At 56.8% G+C, this 19683-nt stretch overlaps 1 protein-coding gene across 1 annotated transcript in view; it reads left to right on the top strand.

Annotated features, from left to right (window-relative positions):
* PLEKHA5 (pleckstrin homology domain containing A5) overlaps positions 1-19683 on the top strand; it is a gene marked incomplete at its 3' end in the record, with an annotated part of 118862 nt that overhangs the window by 26537 nt on the left and 72642 nt on the right. The window contains 4 exon segments of the mRNA XM_056553818.1: positions 15186-15269; positions 15490-15589; positions 17671-17775; positions 17984-18056. Coding sequence (XP_056409793.1) covers positions 15503-15589; positions 17671-17775; positions 17984-18056 — 265 coding nt within the window.

The raw sequence follows: 19683 nt of genomic DNA, 5'->3' as shown, positions 1-19683 counted from the left end.
TCCTCCTGTCCTATCCTTATATGTTGTTATATCCCGTCCTCCTGTCCTATCCTTATGTTATATCCCGTCCTCCTATCCTATCCTTATATGTTGTTATATCCCGTCCTCCTGTCCTATCCTTATGTTATATCCCGTCCTCCTGTCCTATCCTTATATGTTATATCCCGCCCTCCTGTCCCATCCTTATATACTGTAATATCCCGTCCTCCTGTCCTATCCTTATATTTTATATCTCGTCCTCCTGTCCTATCCTTATATGTTATATCCCGTCCTCCTGTCCTATCCTTATGTTATATCCCGTCCTCCTGTCCTATCCTTATATGTTGTTATATCCCGTCCTCCTGTCCTATCCTTATATGTTATACCCAGTCCCTCCTGTCCTATCCTTATATGTTGTTATATCCCGTCCTCCTGTCCTATCCTGATATGCTGTTATATCCCGTCCTCCTGTCCTATCCTTATATATTATATCCCGTCCTCCTATCCTATCCTTATATGTTGTTATATCCCGTCCTCCTGTCCTATCCTTATATGTTGTTATATCCCGTCCTCCTGTCCTATCCTTATGTTATAGCCCGTCCTCCTGTCCTATCCTTTTGTTATATCCCGTCCTCCTGTCCTATCCTTATATGTTATATCCCGTCCTCCTGTCCTATCCTTATATGTTATATCCCGTCCTCCTGTCCTATCCTTATATGCTGTTATATCCCGTCCTCCTGTCCTATCCTTATATGCTGTTATATCCCGTCCTCCTGTCCTATCCTGATATGCTGTTATATCCCGTCCTCCTGTCCTATCCTGATATGCTGTTATATCCCGTCCTCCTGTCCTATCCTGATATGTTGTTATATCCCGTCCTCCTGTCCTATCCTTATATGCTGTTATATCCCGTCCTCCTGTCCTATCCTTATATGTTGTTATATCCCGTCCTCCTGTCCTATCCTTATGTGATATCCCGTCCTCCTGTCCTATCCTTATATGTTATATCCTGTCCTCCTGTCCTATCCTTTTGTTATATCTCGTCCTCCTGTCCCATCCTTATATACTGTAATATCCCGTCCTCCTGTCCTATCCTTATGTTATATCTCGTCCTCCTGTCCTATCCTTATATGCTGTTATATCCCGTCCTCCTGTCCTTTCCTTATATGTTGTTATATCCCGTCCTCCTGTCCTATCCTTATATGTTGTTATACCCAGTCCCTCCTGTCCTATCCTTATGTTATATCTCGTCCTCCTGTCCTATCCTTATATGCTGTTATATCCCGTCCTCCTGTCCTTTCCTTATATGTTGTTATATCCCGTCCCTCCTGTCCTATCCTTATATGTTATATCCCGTCCTCCTGTCCCATCCTTATATGCTGTGGTCATATCCTGTCCCATCCTTAAATGTTGTCCTATCCCTACCCTGCTTCCCCCTCCTCGCGTCCCCCTTAAATTTTTATATGTACAAGCAAAGTGCCCGGCATTGCCCGGTCTTCCTAGAGAAACCTTGAGGCAGAGGAAAAGCAACAATGATGCCAGAGCTCATATCTCGTCCTCGTATCTCGTTTTCATGTCCTGACCTCGCGTATCTCGTCCTGGTGCCCTGGCCTCGCGTATCTCGTCCTCGTGCCCTGGCCTCGCGTATCTCGTCCTCGTGCCCTGGCCTCGCGTATCTCGTCCTCGTGCCCTGGCCTCGCGTATCTCGTCCTCGTGCCCTGGCCTCGCGTATCTCGTCCTCGTGCCCTGGCCTCGCGTATCTCGTCCTCGTGCCCTGGCCTCGCGTATCTCGTCCTCGTGCCCTGGCCTCGCGTATCTCGTCCTCGTGCCCTGGCCTCGCGTATCTCGTCCTCGTGCCCTGGCCTCGCGTATCTCGTCCTCGTGCCCTGGCCTCGCGTATCTCGTCCTCGTGCCCTGGCCTCGCGTATCTCGTCCTCGTGCCCTGGCCTCGCGTATCTCGTCCTCGTGCCCTGGCCTCGCGTATCTCGTCCTCGTGCCCTGGCCTCGCGTATCTCGTCCTCGTGCCCTGGCCTCGCGTGTCTCGTCCTCGTGCCCTGGCCTCGCGTGTCTCGTCCTCGTGCCCTGGCCTCGCGTGTCTCGTCCTCGTGCCCTGGCCTCGCGTGTCTCGTCCTCGTGCCCTGGCCTCGCGTGTCTCGTCCTCGTGCCCTGGCCTCGCGTGTCTCGTCCTCGTGCCCTGGCCTCGCGTGTCTCGTCCTCGTGCCCTGGCCTCGCGTATCTCGTCCTCGTGCCCTGGCCTCGCGTATCTCGTCCTCGTGCCCTGGCCTCGCGTATCTCGTCCTCGTGCCCTGGCCTCGCGTATCTCGTCCTCGTGCCCTGGCCTCGCGTATCTCGTCCTCGTGCCCTGGCCTCGCGTATCTCGTCCTCGTGCCCTGGCCTCGCGTATCTCGTCCTCGTGCCCTGGCCTCGCGTATCTCGTCCTCGTGCCCTGGCCTCGCGTATCTCGTCCTCGTGCCCTGGCCTCGCGTATCTCGTCCTCGTGCCCTGGCCTCGCGTATCTCGTCCTCGTGCCCTGGCCTCGCGTATCTCGTCCTCGTGCCCTGGCCTCGCGTATCTCGTCCTCGTGCCCTGGCCTCGCGTATCTCGTCCTCGTGCCCTGGCCTCGCGTATCTCGGCCTCGTGCCCTGGCCTCGCGTATCTCGGCCTCGTGCCCTGGCCTCGCGTATCTCGGCCTCGTGCCCTGGCCTCGCGTATCTCGGCCTCGTGCCCTGGCCTCGCGTATCTCGGCCTCGTGCCCTGGCCTCGCGTATCTCGGCCTCGTGCCCTGGCCTCGCGTATCTCGGCCTCGTGCCCTGGCCTCGCGTATCTCGGCCTCGTGCCCTGGCCTCGCGTATCTCGGCCTCGTGCCCTGGCCTCGCGTATCTCGGCCTCGTGCCCTGGCCTCGCGTATCTCGGCCTCGTGCCCTGGCCTCGCGTATCTCGGCCTCGCGTATCTCGTGCCCGTCTTGGCCTCGCGTATCTCGTGCCCGTCTTGGCCTCGCGTATCTCGTGCCCGTCTTGGCCTCGCGTATCTCGTGCCCGTCTTGGCCTCGCGTATCTCGTGCCCGTCTTGGCCTCGCGTATCTCGTGCCCGTCTTGGCCTCGCGTATCTCGTGCCCGTCTTGGCCTCGCGTATCTCGTGCCCGTCTTGGCCTCGCGTATCTCGTGCCCGTCTTGGCCTCGCGTATCTCGTGCCCGTCTTGGCCTCGCGTATCTCGTGCCCGTCTTGGCCTCGCGTATCTCGTGCCCGTCTTGGCCTCGCGTATCTCGTGCCCGTCTTGGCCTCGCGTATCTCGTGCCCGTCTTGGCCTCGCGTATCTCGTGCCCGTCTTGGCCTCGCGTATGTCGTGCCCGTCTTGGCCTCGCGTATGTCGTGCCCGTCTTGGCCTCGCGTATGTCGTGCCCGTCTTGGCCTCGCGTATGTCGTGCCCGTCTTGGCCTCGCGTATGTCGTGCCCGTCTTGGCCTCGCGTATGTCGTGCCCGTCTTGGCCTCGCGTATGTCGTGCCCGTCTTGGCCTCGCCTATGTCGTGCCCGTCTTGGCCTCGCCTATGTCGTGCCCGTCTTGGCCTCGCCTATGTCGTGCCCGTCTTGGCCTCGCCTATGTCGTGCCCGTCTTGGCCTCGCGTATCTCCGTCGTCGTGCCCGTCTTGGCCTCGCCTATGTCGTGCCCGTCTTGGCCTCGCCTATGTCGTGCCCGTCTTGGCCTCGCCTATGTCGTGCCCGTCTTGGCCTCGCGTATCTCCGTCGTCGTGCCCGTCTTGGCCTCGCGTATCTCCGTCGTCGTGCCCGTCTTGGCCTCGCGTATCTCCGTCGTCGTGCCCGTCTTGGCCTCGCGTATCTCCGTCGTCGTGCCCGTCTTGGCCTCGCGTATCTCCGTCGTCGTGCCCGTCTTGGCCTCGCGTATCTCCGTCGTCGTGCCCGTCTTGGCCTCGCGTATCTCCGTCGTCGTGCCCGTCTTGGCCTCGCGTATCTCCGTCGTCGTGCCCGTCTTGGCCTCGCGTATCTCCGTCGTCGTGCCCGTCTTGGCCTCGCGTATCTCCGTCGTCGTGCCCGTCTTGGCCTCGCGTATCTCCGTCGTCGTGCCCGTCTTGGCCTCGCGTATCTCCGTCGTCGTGCCCGTCTTGGCCTCGCGTATCTCCGTCGTCGTGCCCGTCTTGGCCTCGCGTATCTCCGTCGTCGTGCCCGTCTTGGCCTCGCGTATCTCCGTCGTCGTGCCCGTCTTGGCCTCGCGTATCTCCGTCGTCGTGCCCGTCTTGGCCTCGCGTATCTCCGTCGTCGTGCCCGTCTTGGCCTCGCGTATCTCCGTCGTCGTGCCCGTCTTGGCCTCGCGTATCTCCGTCGTCGTGCCCGTCTTGGCCTCGCGTATCTCCGTCGTCGTGCCCGTCTTGGCCTCGCGTATCTCCGTCGTCGTGCCCGTCTTGGCCTCGCGTATCTCCGTCGTCGTGCCCGTCTTGGCCTCGCGTATCTCCGTCGTCGTGCCCGTCTTGGCCTCGCGTATCTCCGTCGTCGTGCCCGTCTTGGCCTCGCGTATCTCCGTCGTCGTGCCCGTCTTGGCCTCGCGTATCTCCGTCGTCGTGCCCGTCTTGGCCTCGCGTATCTCCGTCGTCGTGCCCGTCTTGGCCTCGCGTATCTCCGTCGTCGTGCCCGTCTTGGCCTCGCGTATCTCGTGCCCGTCTTGGCCTCGCGTATCTCGTGCCCGTCTTGGCCTCGCGTATCTCGTGCCCGTCTTGGCCTCGCGTATCTCGTGCCCGTCTTGGCCTCGCGTATCTCGTGCCCGTCTTGGCCTCGCGTATCTCGTGCCCGTCTTGGCCTCGCGTATCTCGTGCCCGTCTTGGCCTCGCGTATCTCGTGCCCGTCTTGGCCTCGCGTATCTCGTGCCCGTCTTGGCCTCGCGTATCTCGTGCCCGTCTTGGCCTCGCGTATCTCGTGCCCGTCTTGGCCTCGCGTATCTCGTGCCCGTCTTGGCCTCGCGTATCTCGTGCCCGTCTTGGCCTCGCGTATCTCGTGCCCGTCTTGGCCTCGCCTATGTCGTGCCCGTCTTGGCCTCGCCTATGTCGTGCCCGTCTTGGCCTCGCCTATGTCGTGCCCGTCTTGGCCTCGCCTATGTCGTGCCCGTCTTGGCCTCGCCTATGTCGTGCCCGTCTTGGCCTCGCCTATGTCGTGCCCGTCTTGGCCTCGCCTATGTCGTGCCCGTCTTGGCCTCGCCTATGTCGTGCCCGTCTTGGCCTCGCCTATGTCGTGCCCGTCTTGGCCTCGCCTATGTCGTGCCCGTCTTGGCCTCGCCTATGTCGTGCCCGTCTTGGCCTCGCCTATGTCGTGCCCGTCTTGGCCTCGCCTATGTCGTGCCCGTCTTGGCCTCGCCTATGTCGTGCCCGTCTTGGCCTCGCCTATGTCGTGCCCGTCTTGGCCTCGCCTATGTCGTGCCCGTCTTGGCCTCGCCTATGTCGTGCCCGTCTTGGCCTCGCCTATGTCGTGCCCGTCTTGGCCTCGCCTATGTCGTGCCCGTCTTGGCCTCGCCTATGTCGTGCCCGTCTTGGCCTCGCCTATGTCGTGCCCGTCTTGGCCTCGCCTATGTCGTGCCCGTCTTGGCCTCGCCTATGTCGTGCCCGTCTTGGCCTCGCCTATGTCGTGCCCGTCTTGGCCTCGCCTATGTCGTGCCCGTCTTGGCCTCGCCTATGTCGTGCCCGTCTTGGCCTCGCCTATGTCGTGCCCGTCTTGGCCTCGCCTATGTCGTGCCCGTCTTGGCCTCGCCTATGTCGTGCCCGTCTTGGCCTCGCCTATGTCGTGCCCGTCTTGGCCTCGCCTATGTCGTGCCCGTCTTGGCCTCGCCTATGTCGTGCCCGTCTTGGCCTCGCCTATGTCGTGCCCGTCTTGGCCTCGCCTATGTCGTGCCCGTCTTGGCCTCGCCTATGTCGTGCCCGTCTTGGCCTCGCCTATGTCGTGCCCGTCTTGGCCTCGCCTATGTCGTGCCCGTCTTGGCCTCGCCTATGTCGTGCCCGTCTTGGCCTCGCCTATGTCGTGCCCGTCTTGGCCTCGCGTATCTCCGTCGTCGTGCCCGTCTTGGCCTCGCGTATCTCCGTCGTCGTGCCCGTCTTGGCCTCGCGTATCTCCGTCGTCGTGCCCGTCTTGGCCTCGCGTATCTCCGTCGTCGTGCCCGTCTTGGCCTCGCGTATCTCCGTCGTCGTGCCCGTCTTGGCCTCGCGTATCTCCGTCGTCGTGCCCGTCTTGGCCTCGCGTATCTCCGTCGTCGTGCCCGTCTTGGCCTCGCGTATCTCCGTCGTCGTGCCCGTCTTGGCCTCGCGTATCTCCGTCGTCGTGCCCGTCTTGGCCTCGCGTATCTCCGTCGTCGTGCCCGTCTTGGCCTCGCGTATCTCCGTCGTCGTGCCCGTCTTGGCCTCGCGTATCTCCGTCGTCGTGCCCGTCTTGGCCTCGCGTATCTCCGTCGTCGTGCCCGTCTTGGCCTCGCGTATCTCCGTCGTCGTGCCCGTCTTGGCCTCGCGTATCTCCGTCGTCGTGCCCGTCTTGGCCTCGCGTATCTCCGTCGTCGTGCCCGTCTTGGCCTCGCGTATCTCCGTCGTCGTGCCCGTCTTGGCCTCGCGTATCTCCGTCGTCGTGCCCGTCTTGGCCTCGCGTATCTCCGTCGTCGTGCCCGTCTTGGCCTCGCGTATCTCCGTCGTCGTGCCCGTCTTGGCCTCGCGTATCTCCGTCGTCGTGCCCGTCTTGGCCTCGCGTATCTCCGTCGTCGTGCCCGTCTTGGCCTCGCGTATCTCCGTCGTCGTGCCCGTCTTGGCCTCGCGTATCTCCGTCCTCCTCATATCGTCTACACATCCCATCCACAGGATGTCTAATAGTCCCAGACAATCTTGCATAGTATTGACAATACAAAGAAGCACCCTGGTATTTGTGGCTGGGTTATGGTGTCAGCCTGTATATAGGGTCACACAGTGGTGTTAGGTTTATTTTAATTATCTTATAATTTTAGTTGACATATGTGACAAAGTTCTCTCGCAATATATCTCCATCCATTGGAATTTATGCTATAATAAAAATATATATATACACACACTGTGTGTGCTAAAGTTCATTGTTTTCCATAATATAATGATAAAAATTGAACTTTCATATATTTTAGATTCATTGCACACAACTGAAATATTTCAGGTCTTTTATTGTTTTAATACTGATTATTTTGGCATACAGTTCATGAAAACCCAAAATTCCTATCTCAAAAAGTAAGCATTTCATGAAAAGGTTCTCTAAACGAGCTATTAACCTAATCATCTGAATCAACTAATTAACTCTAAACACCTGCAAAAGATTCCTCAGGCTTTTAAAAACTCCCAGCCTGGTTCATTACTCAAAAGCGCAATCATGGGTAAGGCTGGGTTCACACTACGTTTTGTCCCATACGGGAGCGCATACGGCAGGGGGGAGCTAAAAGCTCGCGCTCCCGTATGTGACCGTATGCGCTCCCGTATGTCATTCATTTCAATGAGCCGACGGGAGTGAAACGTTCGGTCCGGTCGGCTCATTTTTGCGCCGTATGCGCTTTTACAACTGGACCTAAAACCGTGGTTGACCACAGTTTTAGGTCCGGTTGTAAAAGCGCATACGGCGCAAAAATGAGCCGACCAGACCGAACGTTTCACTCCGGTCGGCTCATTGAAATGAATGACATACGGGAGCGCATACGGTCACATACGGGAGCGCGAGCTTTTAGCTCCCCCCTGCCGTATGCGCTCCCGTATGGGACAAAACGTAGTGTGAACCCAGCCTTAGACTGCCGACCTGACTGCTGTCCAGAAGCCATCATTGACCCCTCAAGCAAGAGGGTAAGACTGCCGACCTGACCGCTGTCCAGAAGGCCATCATTGACCCCTCAAGCAAGAGGGTAAGACTGCCGACCTGACCGCTGTCCAGAAGGCCATCATTGACCCCTCAAGCAAGAGGGTAAGACTGCCGACCTGACCGCTGTCCAGAAGGCCATCATTGACCCCTCAAGCAAGAGGGTAAGACTGCCGACCTGACCGCTGTCCAGAAGGCCATCATTGACCCCTCAAGCAAGAAGGTAAGACTGCCGACCTGACCGCTGTCCAGAAGGCCATCATTGACCCCTCAAGCAAGAGGGTAAGACTGCCGACCTGACCGCTGTCCAGAAGGCCATCATTGACCCCTCAAGCAAGAAGGTAAGACTGCCGACCTGACCGCTGTCCAGAAGGCCATCATTGACCCCTCAAGCAAGAGGGTAAGACTGCCGACCTGACCGCTGTCCAGAAGGCCATCATTGACCCCTCAAGCAAGAAAGTAAGACACAAAGACATTTCTGAACAAATAGGCTGTTCCCAGAGTGCTGTATCAAGGCACCTCAATGGGAAGTCTGTGAGAAGGAAAAAATGTGGCAGAAAACGCTCCACAACGAGAAGAGGTGACCGGACCCTGAGGAAGATTGTGGAGAAGGACCGATTCCAGACCTTGGGGGACCTGCGGAAGCAGTGGACTGAGTCTGGAGTAGAAACATCCAGAGCCACCGTGCACAGGCGTGTGCAGCAAATGGGCTACCGGTGCCGCATTCACCAGGTCAAGACACTTTTGAACCAGAAACATGTCAGCTGCCACTTTTGAACATGCCATGTCAGCTGCTGGTGTTGGTCCACTGTTTTATCAAGGGCAGGGTCAATGCAGCTGCTATCAGGAGATTTTGGAGCACTTCATGCTTCCATCTGCTGAAAAGCTCTATGGAGATGAAGATTTCATTTTTCAGCAAGACCTGGCACCTGCTCACAGTGTCAAAACCACTGGTAAAGGGTTTACTGACCATGGTATTACTGTGCTCAATTGGCCTGCCAACTCTCCTGACCTTAACCCCATAGAGAATTTGGGGGGGGGGGGGGGGGTCTGGTAGGATGTAATGTAGCCATGATAGTTGGGGGTCTGGTAAGATGTGATGTAGTCATGATAGTTGGGGATTCTTGTAGGACGTGATGTAGTCATGAGTTGGGGGTCCGGTAGGATGTGATGTAGCCATGATAGTTGAGGGTCTGGTAGGATGTGATGTAGCCATGATAGTTGGGGGGTCTGGTAGGATGTGATTTAGCCATGATAGTTGGGGGGTCTGGTAGGATGTGATGTTGCCATGATAGTTGGGGTCTGGTAGGATGTGATGTAGTCATGATAGTTGGGGTCTGGTAGGGTGTGATGTTGCCATGATAGTTGGGGTCTGGTAGGATGTGATGTAGTCATGATAGTTGGGGGGGGGGGGGTCCGGTTGGATGTGATGTAGTCATGATAGTTGGGGGGGTCCGGTAGGATGTGATGTAGCCATGATAGTTGGGGTCCGGTAGGATGTGATGTAGTCATGATAGTTGGGGGGTCTGGTAGGATGTGATGTAGTCATGATAGTTGGGGTTCTGGTAAGATCTTATGTAGTCATGATAGTTGGGGGTCCAGTAGGATGTGATGTAGCCATGATAGTTGGGGGTCCGGTAGGATGTGATGTAGCCATGATAGTTGGGGGTCCAGTATGATGTGATGTAGTCATGATAGTTGGGGGTCCGGTAGGATGTGATGTAGCCATGATAGTTGGGGGTCCAGTAGGATGTGATGTAGTCATGATAGTTGGGGGTCCAGTAGGATGTGATGTAGTCATGATAGTTGGGGGTCCAGTAGGATGTGATGTAGTCATGATAGTTGGGGGTCCAGTAGGATGTGATGTAGCCATGATAGTTGGGGGTCCAGTAGGATGTGATGTAGTCATGATAGTTGGGGGTTTCGGTAGGATGTGATGTAGTCATGATAGTTGGGGGGTCCCGGGGTCTCCTGACGTCACTGGTTTATGATTTGTTGGTGACTCTTGCTGCTGTGACAGAGGTGACCCCCCCATTGTATTGTAGGGGCCCCAGGGGACACAACTTTCTGTGCCTGTTCCTGGAATCGATGCGATGTCCCACTATAATATCTGGTGTCACAGATGGGGGATATTGATCGCTTCCTTAATCTGCACTACGTGGCGTCTGGTCGGTGGAGTCACTGTGACATATGGTGTCTGCACTGGTGATACACTGTAACAGGTCTTCAGCTGTGGATATTCTTGCACCAGTGTGTGACTCCTGTGATCTGTATAAGGATCATGTACAGAGATGGACGGCGGGGTCCTCATTATGTTACGTAAGGCCGCCACTACACCTCCGGAATACTGCTAACACTGAATGATCTCATCGGTCTTATCTGAGTATGGGAAAGTTGGATGACCACCGCCACTACACGTCCTGAATACTGCCAACACTTAATGATCTGTTCTGTCTTATCTGAGCATGGGAAAGCTGGATTACCACTACATGTCATGAATACTGCCAACACTGAATGATCTGTTCTGTCTTATCTTATCATGGGAAAGCTTGGTGACTGGCACCACTACATGACCTTGATATTGCCCCTGCTGCCCGATCTGTTCGGTCATTATCTGGAATATGGAGTATGGAAAAGCTGGATGGTCATTCATTGGCGTCCACCACATCCCAGAGCTTGCTGCATTTGGGATGAAGCGTTCCCTCACACACCTGGAATGTCTCATCTTATTCCGAACCCAAACATTGGATTCCTGGAGATGCCGGCATGCTGATGGTGGGGCGGAGCTTATACTGTACGGTGTCCTGGAGGTGGTGGGGCGGAGCTTATACTGTACGGTGTCCTGGAGGTGGTGGGGCGGAGCTTATACTGTACGGTGTCCTGGAGGTGGTGGGGCGGAGCTTATACTGTACGGTGTCCTGGAGGTGGTGGGGCGGAGCTTATACTGTACGGTGTCCTGGAGGTGGTGGGCGGAGCTTATACTGTACGGTGTCCTGGAGGTGGTGGGGCGGAGCTTATACTGTACGGTGTCCTGGAGGTGGTGGGGCGGAGCTTATACTGTACGGTGTCCTGGAGGTGGTGGGGCGGAGCTTATACTGTACGGTGTCCTGGAGGTGGTGGGCGGAGCTTATACTGTACGGTGTCCTGGAGGTGGTGGGGCGGAGCTTATACTGTACGGTGTCCTGGAGGTGGTGGGGCGGAGCTTATACTGTACGGTGTCCTGGAGGTGGTGGGCGGAGCTTATACTGTACGGTGTCCTGGAGGTGGTGGGGCGGAGCTTATACTGTACGGTGTCCTGGAGGTGGTGGGGCGGAGCTTATACTGTACGGTGTCCTGGAGGTGGTGGGGCGGAGCTTATACTGTACGGTGTCCTGGAGGTGGTGGGGCGGAGCTTATACTGTACGGTGTCCTGGAGGTGGTGGGGCGGAGCTTATACTGTACGGTGTCCTGGAGGTGGTGGGGCGGAGCTTATACTGTACGGTGTCCTGGAGGTGGTGGGGCGGAGCTTATACTGTACGGTGTCCTGGAGGTGGTGGGGCGGAGCTTATACTGTACGGTGTCCTGGAGGTGGTGGGGCGGAGCTTATACTGTATGGTGTCCTGGAGGTGGTGGGGCGGAGCTTATACTGTACGATGTCCTGGAGGTGGTGGGGCGGAGCTTATACTGTACGATGTCCTGGAGGTGGTGGGGCGGAGCTTATACTGTACGATGTCCTGGAGGTGGTGGGGCGGAGCTTATACTGTACGATGTCCTGGAGCTGGGGGGCGGAGCTTATACTGTACGATGTCCTGGAGATGGTGGGGCAAAGCTTATTCTGTATGGTGGGGCGGAGCTTATACTGTTCTTGTCCTGGAGATGTTAGGGCGGAGCTTATACTGTACGGTGTCCTGGAGATGTTAGGGCGGAGCTTATACTGTACAGTGTCCTGGAGATGTTAGGGCTGATCCGGATACATCACACCAGTCTACTGTATACACCACAGTGCTCCCTGCTGATCCTGATACATCACACCAGTCTACTGTATACACCACAGTGCTCCCTGCTGATCCTGATACATCACACCAGTCTACTGAATACACCACAGTGCTCCCTGCTGATCCTGATACATCACACCAGTCTACTGTATACACCACAGTGCTCCCTGCTGATCCTGATACATCACACCAGTCTACTGTATACACCACAGTGCTCCCTGCTGATCCTGATACATCACACCAGTCTACTGTATACACCACAGTGCTCCCTGCTGATCCTGATACATCACACCGGTCTACTGTATAAATCACAATGCTCCCTGCTGATCCTGATACATCACACCAGTCTACTGTATACACCACAGTGCTCCCTGCTGATCCTGATACATCACACCGGTCTACTGTATACACCACAGTGCTCCCTGCTGATCCTGATCCATCACACCAGTCTACTGAATACACCACAGTGCTCCCTGCTGATCCTGATCCATCACACCAGTCTACTGTATACACCACAGTGCTCCCTGCTGATCCTGATCCATCACACCAGTCTACTGTATACACCACAGTGCTCCCTGCTGATCCTGATCCATCACACCAGTCTACTGTATACACCACAGTGCTCCCTGCTGATCCTGATACATCACACCAGTCTGCTGTATACACCACAGTGCTCCGCTGATCCTGATACATCACACCAGTCTACTGTATACACCACAGTGCTCCGCTGATCCTGATACATCACACCAGTCTGCTGTATACACCACAGTGCTCCCTGCTGATCCTGATACATCACACCAGTCTACTGTATACACCACAGTGCTCCGCTGATCCTGATACATCACACCAGTCTACTGTATACACCACAGTGCTCCCTGCTGATCCTGATACATCACACCAGTCTAATGTATACACCACAGTGCTCCGCTGATCCTGATACATCACACCAGTCTAATGTATACACCACAGTGCTCCGCTGATCCTGATACATCACACCAGTCTGCTGTATACACCACAGTGCTCCGCTGATCCTGATACATCACACCAGTCTACTGTATACACCACAGTGCTCCCTGCTGATCCTGATACATCACACCAGTCTACTGTATACACCACAGTGCTCCCTGCTGATCCTGATACATCACACCAGTCTACTGTATACACCACAGTGCTCCCTGCTGATCCTGATACATCACACCAGTCTACTGTATACACCACAGTGCTCCCTGCTGATCCTGATACATCACACCAGTCTACTGTATACACCACAGTGCTCCCTGCTGATCCTGATACATCACACCAGTCTACTGTATACACCACAGTGCTCCCTGCTGATCCTGATACATCACACCAGACTACTGTATACACCACAGTGCTCCCTGCTGATCCTGATACATCACACCAGTCTACTGTATACACCACAGTGCTCCGCTGATCGTGATACATCACACCAGTCTACTGAATACACCACAGTGCTCCCTGCTGATCCTGATACATCACACCAGTCTACTGAATACACCACAGTGCTCCCTGCTGATCCTGATACATCACACCAGTCTACTGTATACACCACAGTGCTCCCTGCTGATCCTGATACATCACACCAGTCTACTGTATACACCACAGTGCTCCCTGCTGATCCTGATCCATCACACCAGTCTACTGTATACACCACAGTGCTCCCTGCTGATCCTGATACATCACACCAGTCTACTGTATACACCACAGTGCCCCCTGCTGATCCTGATACATCACACCAGTCTACTGTATACACCACAGTGCTCTGCTGATCCTGATACATCACACCAGACTACTGTATACACCACAGTGCTCCCTGCTGATCCTGATACATCACACCAGTCTACTGTATACACCACAGTGCTCCCTGCTGATCCTGATACATCACACCAGTCTACTGTATACACCACAGTGCCCCCTGCTGATCCTGATACATCACACCAGTCTACTGTATACACCACAGTGCTCCCTGCTGATCCTGATACATCACACCAGTCTACTGTATACACCACAGTGCTCTGCTGATCCTGATACATCACACCAGTCTACTGTATACACCACAGTGCTCCCTGCTGATCCTGATACATCACACCAGACTACTGTATACACCACAGTGCTCCCTGCTGATCCTGATACATCACACCAGTCTACTGTATACACCACAGTGCTCCCTGCTGATCCTGATACATCACACCAGTCTACTGTATACACCACAGCGCTCCCTGCTGATCCTGATACATCACACCAGTCTACTGTATACACCACAGTGCTCCCTGCTGATCCTGATACATCACACCAGTCTACTGAATGCACCACAGCGCTCCCTGCTGATCCTGATACATCACACCAGTCTACTGTATACACCACAGTGCTCCGCTGATCCTGATACATCACACCAGTCTACTGTATACACCACAGTGCTCCCTGCTGATCCTGATACATCACACCAGTCTACTGTATACACCACAGTGCTCCCTGCTGATCCTGATACATCACACCAGTCTACTGTATACACCACAGTGCTCCCTGCTGATCCTGATACATCACACCAGTCTACTGTATACACCACAGTGCTCCCTGCTGATCCTGATACATCACACCAGACTACTGAATACACTCCTCACCCTGACTGTATGTACTGCCTTCCCCCGCCCTTGACACTGTCAGCAGAATAGTGAGTGCAGCCCTAGAGATGACAGTGATATTGCTGGTTGTTTTGGTGCACAGTTGTGGGGTCGTTGCTATTTCCAGTTTTTCTTCCTCCCAATTCTTTGTGGCTTTTTTTTCCGGCGCCGAATAAACCAAGAAGTTGTATAAAATGTCGTCCAAACACGGAACTGGAGTCCAGATCCTGTAATTACAGCGGGGGCCCAGGATGTGGGGGCTAGAGGCTGTGTGTTTACTACTACCCTCATCATCCTCACAGTCCTTGAGCCCACAGCTTGTCCATGGAGTGCAGGAGACCACCACTAGAGGCTGCCAGGACAATCACCCAGCTTTCCCCATAGCCTGCACTGTACATAGTGATGTCATACACAGTAGACCACCACTAGAGGCTGCCATGAGTCACCCAGCTTTCCCCACACCCTGCATTGTACATAGTGATGTCATACACAGTAGACCACGACTAGAGGCTGCTTTGACAGTCACCCAGCTTTCCCTGCACTGTACATAGTGAGACCATGCCCATCAGATTCTTGCGTGCAGTCAGGCTGGGGGGGTAATTTATTATTTCACAATATATATATATATATAGTTTTTCTTCCTCTTTGGGGTTGTTGTTTTTTCTGAGGCCTCTGGGCTCCGCCTCCTCCTGGGTGTTCGCCCTGGCCCCCGCCACCTCCTTCTCTTAAAGTTTCTTTTCTTGCAGCCACAATGAGCGTAAAGTGACGTGTAAGCACCCGGTGAGTGGCCAGCCGTCCCAGGACAACTGCATCTTCGTGGTGAACGATCAGTGAGTGTTAACCCTTCACTCTCCACAGGACACGGCTGAGGATCAGCCATCGCCCTCCATTCCCCGACCCCTCTGCCATAGAATTAATTGTTATGATGGAAACCTTTATGAGATTGTGTAATACAGAGACCGATCAGTGTAACAGCTCTCCTCCTCACCTTGTGCGCCCCCTATAGGATGGTGAGCCGCACTCATATAAAACATGTGTAACCTCTTTCAGGCACACCGCAGCAATGACGTCTCAGGAGACAAAGGAACGAACAGCCAGCGACAGCTCCACCTGCAACACTGTGCCGAACCCCACCAGCCCCCTCTCCAGGGTGAGTGTACCCCTCCCTGCCTTCTGCCCAGGGTGGGTGTCCACTTCGCCTTCGGCCCAGGGTGGGTATCCTCTTCGCCTGCTGCCCAGGGTGAGTGTCCTCCTCGCTTTCTGCCCAGGGTGAGTGTCCTCCTCGCTTTCTGCCCAGGGTGAGTGTCCTCCTCGCCTTCTGCCCAGGGTGAGTGTCCTCCTCGCCTTCTGCCCAGGGTGAGTGTCCTCCTCGCCTTCTGCCCAGGGTGAGTGTCCTCCTCTCCTTCTGCCCAGGGGGAGTGTCCTTCTCGCCTTCTGCCCAGGGCGAGTGTCCTCCTCTCCTTCTGCCCAGGGCGAGTGTCCTCCTCGCCTTCTGCCCAGGGCGAGTGTCCTCCTCGCCTTCTGCCCAGGGCGAGTGTCCTCCTCGCCTTCTGCCCAGGGCGAGTGTCCTCCTCGCCTTCTGCCCAGGGCGAGTGTCCTCCTCGCCTTCTGCCCAGGGCGAGTGTCCTCCTCGCCTTCTGCCCAGGGCGAGTGTCCTCCTCGCCTTCTGCCCAGGGCGAGTGTCCTCCTCGCCTTCTGCCCAGGGCGAGTGTCCTCCTCGCCTTCTGCCCAGGGCGAGTGTCCTCCTCGCCTTCTGCCCAGGGCGAGTGTCCTCCTCGCCTTCTGCCCAGGGCGAGTGTCCTCCTCGCCTTCTGCCCAGGGCGAGTGTCCTCCTCGCCTTCTGCCCAGGGCGAGTGTCCTCCTCGCCTTCTGCCCAGGGCGAGTGTCCTCCTCGCCTTCTGCCCAGGGTGAGTGTCCTCCTCGCCTTCTGGCCCAGGGTGAGTGTCCTTCTCGCCTTCTGGCCCAGGGTGAGTGTCCTCCTCGCCTTCTGCCCAGGGTGAGTGTCCTCCTCTCCTGCCCAGGGGGAGTGTCCTTCTCGCCTTCTGCCCAGGGTGAGTGTCCTCCTCTCCTTCTGCCCAGGGCGAGTGTCCTCCTCGCCTTCTGCCCAGGGCGAGTGTCCTCCTCGCCTTCTGCCCAGGGCGAGTGTCCTCCTCGCCTTCTGCCCAGGGCGAGTGTCCTCCTCGCCTTCTGCCCAGGGCGAGTGTCCTCCTCGCCTTCTGCCCAGGGCGAGTGTCCTCCTCGCCTTCTGCCCAGGGCGAGTGTCCTCCTCGCCCTCTGCCCAGGGCGAGTGTCCTCCTCGCCTTCTGGCCCAGGGCGAGTGTCCTTCTCGCCTTCTGGCCCAGGGTGAGTGTCCTTCTCGCCTTCTGGCCCAGGGTGAGTGTCCTTCTCGCCTTCTGGCCCAGGGCGAGTGTCCTTCTCGCCTTCTGGCCCAGGGCGAGTGTCCTCCTCGCCTTCTGGCCCAGGGTCAGTGTCCTTCTCGCCTTCTGGCCCAGGGTCAGTGTCCTCCTCGCCTTCTGGCCCAGGGAGAGTGTCCTCCTCGCCTTCTGGCCCAGGGCGAGTGTCCTCCTCGCCTTCTGCCCAGGGCGAGTGTCCTCCTCGCCTTCTGCCCAGGGCGAGTGTCCTCCTTGCCTTCTGCCCAGGGCGAGTGTCCTCCTTGCCTTCTGCCCAGGGCGAGTGTCCTCCTTGCCTTCTGCCCAGGGCGAGTGTCCTCCTTGCCTTCTGCCCAGGGCGAGTGTCCTCCTTGCCTTCTGCCCAGGGCGAGTGTCCTCCTTGCCTTCTGCCCAGGGCGAGTGTCCTCCTTGCCTTCTGCCCAGGGCGAGTGTCCTCCTTGCCTTCTGGCCAGGGCGAGTGTCCTCCTTGCCTTCTGGCCAGGGCGAGTGTCCTCCTTGCCTTCTGGCCAGGGCGAGTGTCCTCCTTGCCTTCTGCCCAGGGCGAGTGTCCTCCTTGCCTTCTGCCCAGGGCGAGTGTCCTCCTTGCCTTCTGCCCAGGGCGAGTGTCCTCCTTGCCTTCTGCCCAGGGCGAGTGTCCTCCTTGCCTTCTGGCCCAGGGCGAGTGTCCTCCTTGCCTTCTGCCCAGGGCGAGTGTCCTTCTCGCCTTCTGCCCAGGGTCAGTGTCCTTCTCGCCTTCTGCCCAGGGTCAGTGTCCTTCTCGCCTTCTGCCCAGGGTCAGTGTCCTCCTCGCCTTCTGGCCCAGGGTGAGTGTCCTTCTCACTTGTCATCTTCTCTTTCTTAGCCCTCACGATCATCCAGGAAGATTCACAACTTTGGAAAAAGGTCAAACTCCATAAAAAGGAACCCAAACGCCCCTGTGATGATGCGCGGCTGGCTGTATAAAAAGGTGAGTGCTTATGTGCTCTGTCAGTATATGAGTCATGAGAGGTGCTGGGACTTCTAGTCCTCTCTTCCATCTACTTTTGATGAATATAAGAATGATAGAACAATCACAGAGACAATCCACAGCACAGTTCCCTATTCGGGCTGAGCTTTCCCCTCTTTACCTGACCCTGAGCGCTCTGCCCCATATAATGTTATCTTGTGTATTACAGGCAAATTCTGGGATGAAGTTGTGGAAGAAGCGCTGGTTTGTGCTGTCCGACCTCTGTCTCTTCTATTACAGAGGTGAGATCTTCCCTGTGTACTGGTCTGTGTGTAGGGGGTAAGGGTGCACCGGGGTACTGATAGCGGAGGGGGCAGCAATGGAGCGGGGTACTGGTGAATTACTGAGAGAGTTATAGAGAAGAGCCCTCAGGTGACTGTACTAAGCGGGGGCACGGTGAGGAGGCGACTGTACTGAGGAGGAGGGGGCACGGTGAGGAGGCGACTGTACTGAGGAGGAGGTGGCACGGTGAGGAGGCGACTGTACTGAGGAGGAGGGGGCACGGTGAGGAGGTGACTGTACTGAGGAGGAGCTGGCACGGTGAGGAGGTGACTGTACTGAGGAGGAGGTGGCACGGTGAGGAGGTGACTGTACTGAGGAGGAGGAGGTGGCACGGTGAGGAGGTGACTACTGATCAGGGGGCACGGTGAGGAGGTGACTGTACTGAGGAGGAGGGGGCACGGTGAGGAGGTGACTGTACTGAGGAGGGGGCACGGTGAGGAGATGACTGTACTGAGGAGGAGGGGGCACGGTGAGGAGGTGACTGTACTGATCAGGGGGCACGGGGAGGAGGTGACTGTACTGATCAGGGGGCACGGGGAGGAGGTGACTGTACTGATCAGGGGGCACGGTGAGGAGGTGACTGTACTGATCAGGGGGCACGGTGAGGAGGTGACTACTGATCAGGGGGCACGGTGAGGAGGTGACTGTACTGAGGAGGAGGGGGCACGGTGAGGAGGTGACTGTACTGAGGAGGAGGGGGCACGGTGAGGAGGTGACTGTACTGAGGAGGAGGGGGCACGGTGAGGAGGTGACTGTACTGAGGAGGAGGTGGCACGGTGAGGAGGTGACTGTACTGAGGAGGAGGTGGCACGGTGAGGAGGTGACTGTACTGATCAGGGGGCACGGTGAGGAGGTGACTGTACTGAGGAGGAGGGGGCACGGTGAGGAGGTGACTGTACTGAGGAGGGGGCACGGTGAGGAGGTGACTGTACTGAGGAGGAGGGGGCACGGTGAGGAGGTGACTGTACTGAGGAGGAGGTGGCACGGTGAGGAGGTGACTGTACTGAGGAGGAGGTGGCACGGTGAGGAGGCGACTGTACTGAGGAGGAGGGGGCACGGTGAGGAGGTGACTGTACTGAGGAGGAGGGGGCACGGTGAGGAGGTGACTGTACTGAGGAGGAGGTGGCACGGTGAGGAGGTGACTGTACTGAGGAGGAGGTGGCACGGTGAGGAGGTGACTGTACTGATCAGGGGGCACGGTGAGGAGGTGACTGTACTGAGGAGGAGGGGGCACGGTGAGGAGGTGACTGTACTGAGGAGGAGGTGGCACGGTGAGGAGGTGACTGTACTGAGGAGGAGGTGGCACGGTGAGGAGGTGACTGTACTGAGGAGGAGGGGGCACGGTGAGGAGGTGACTGTACTGAGGAGGAGGTGGCACGGTGAGGAGGTGACTGTACTGATCAGGGGGAACGGTGAGGAGGTGACTGTACTGAGGAGGAGGGGGCACGGTGAGGAGGTGACTGTACTGAGGAGGGGGCACGGTGAGGAGGTGACTGTACTGAGGAGGAGGGGGCACGGTGAGGAGGTGACTGTACTGATCAGGGGGCACGGTGAGGAGGTGACTACTGAGGAGGAGGGGGCACGGTG

Source organism: Hyla sarda, unplaced genomic scaffold (assembly GCF_029499605.1).
Source record: "Hyla sarda isolate aHylSar1 unplaced genomic scaffold, aHylSar1.hap1 scaffold_386, whole genome shotgun sequence".
Taxonomy (NCBI): Eukaryota; Metazoa; Chordata; class Amphibia; order Anura; family Hylidae; genus Hyla; species Hyla sarda.
The sequence above is the reverse complement of the archived record's forward strand: the minus strand, read 5'-3'. Positions and strand labels throughout refer to the sequence as shown.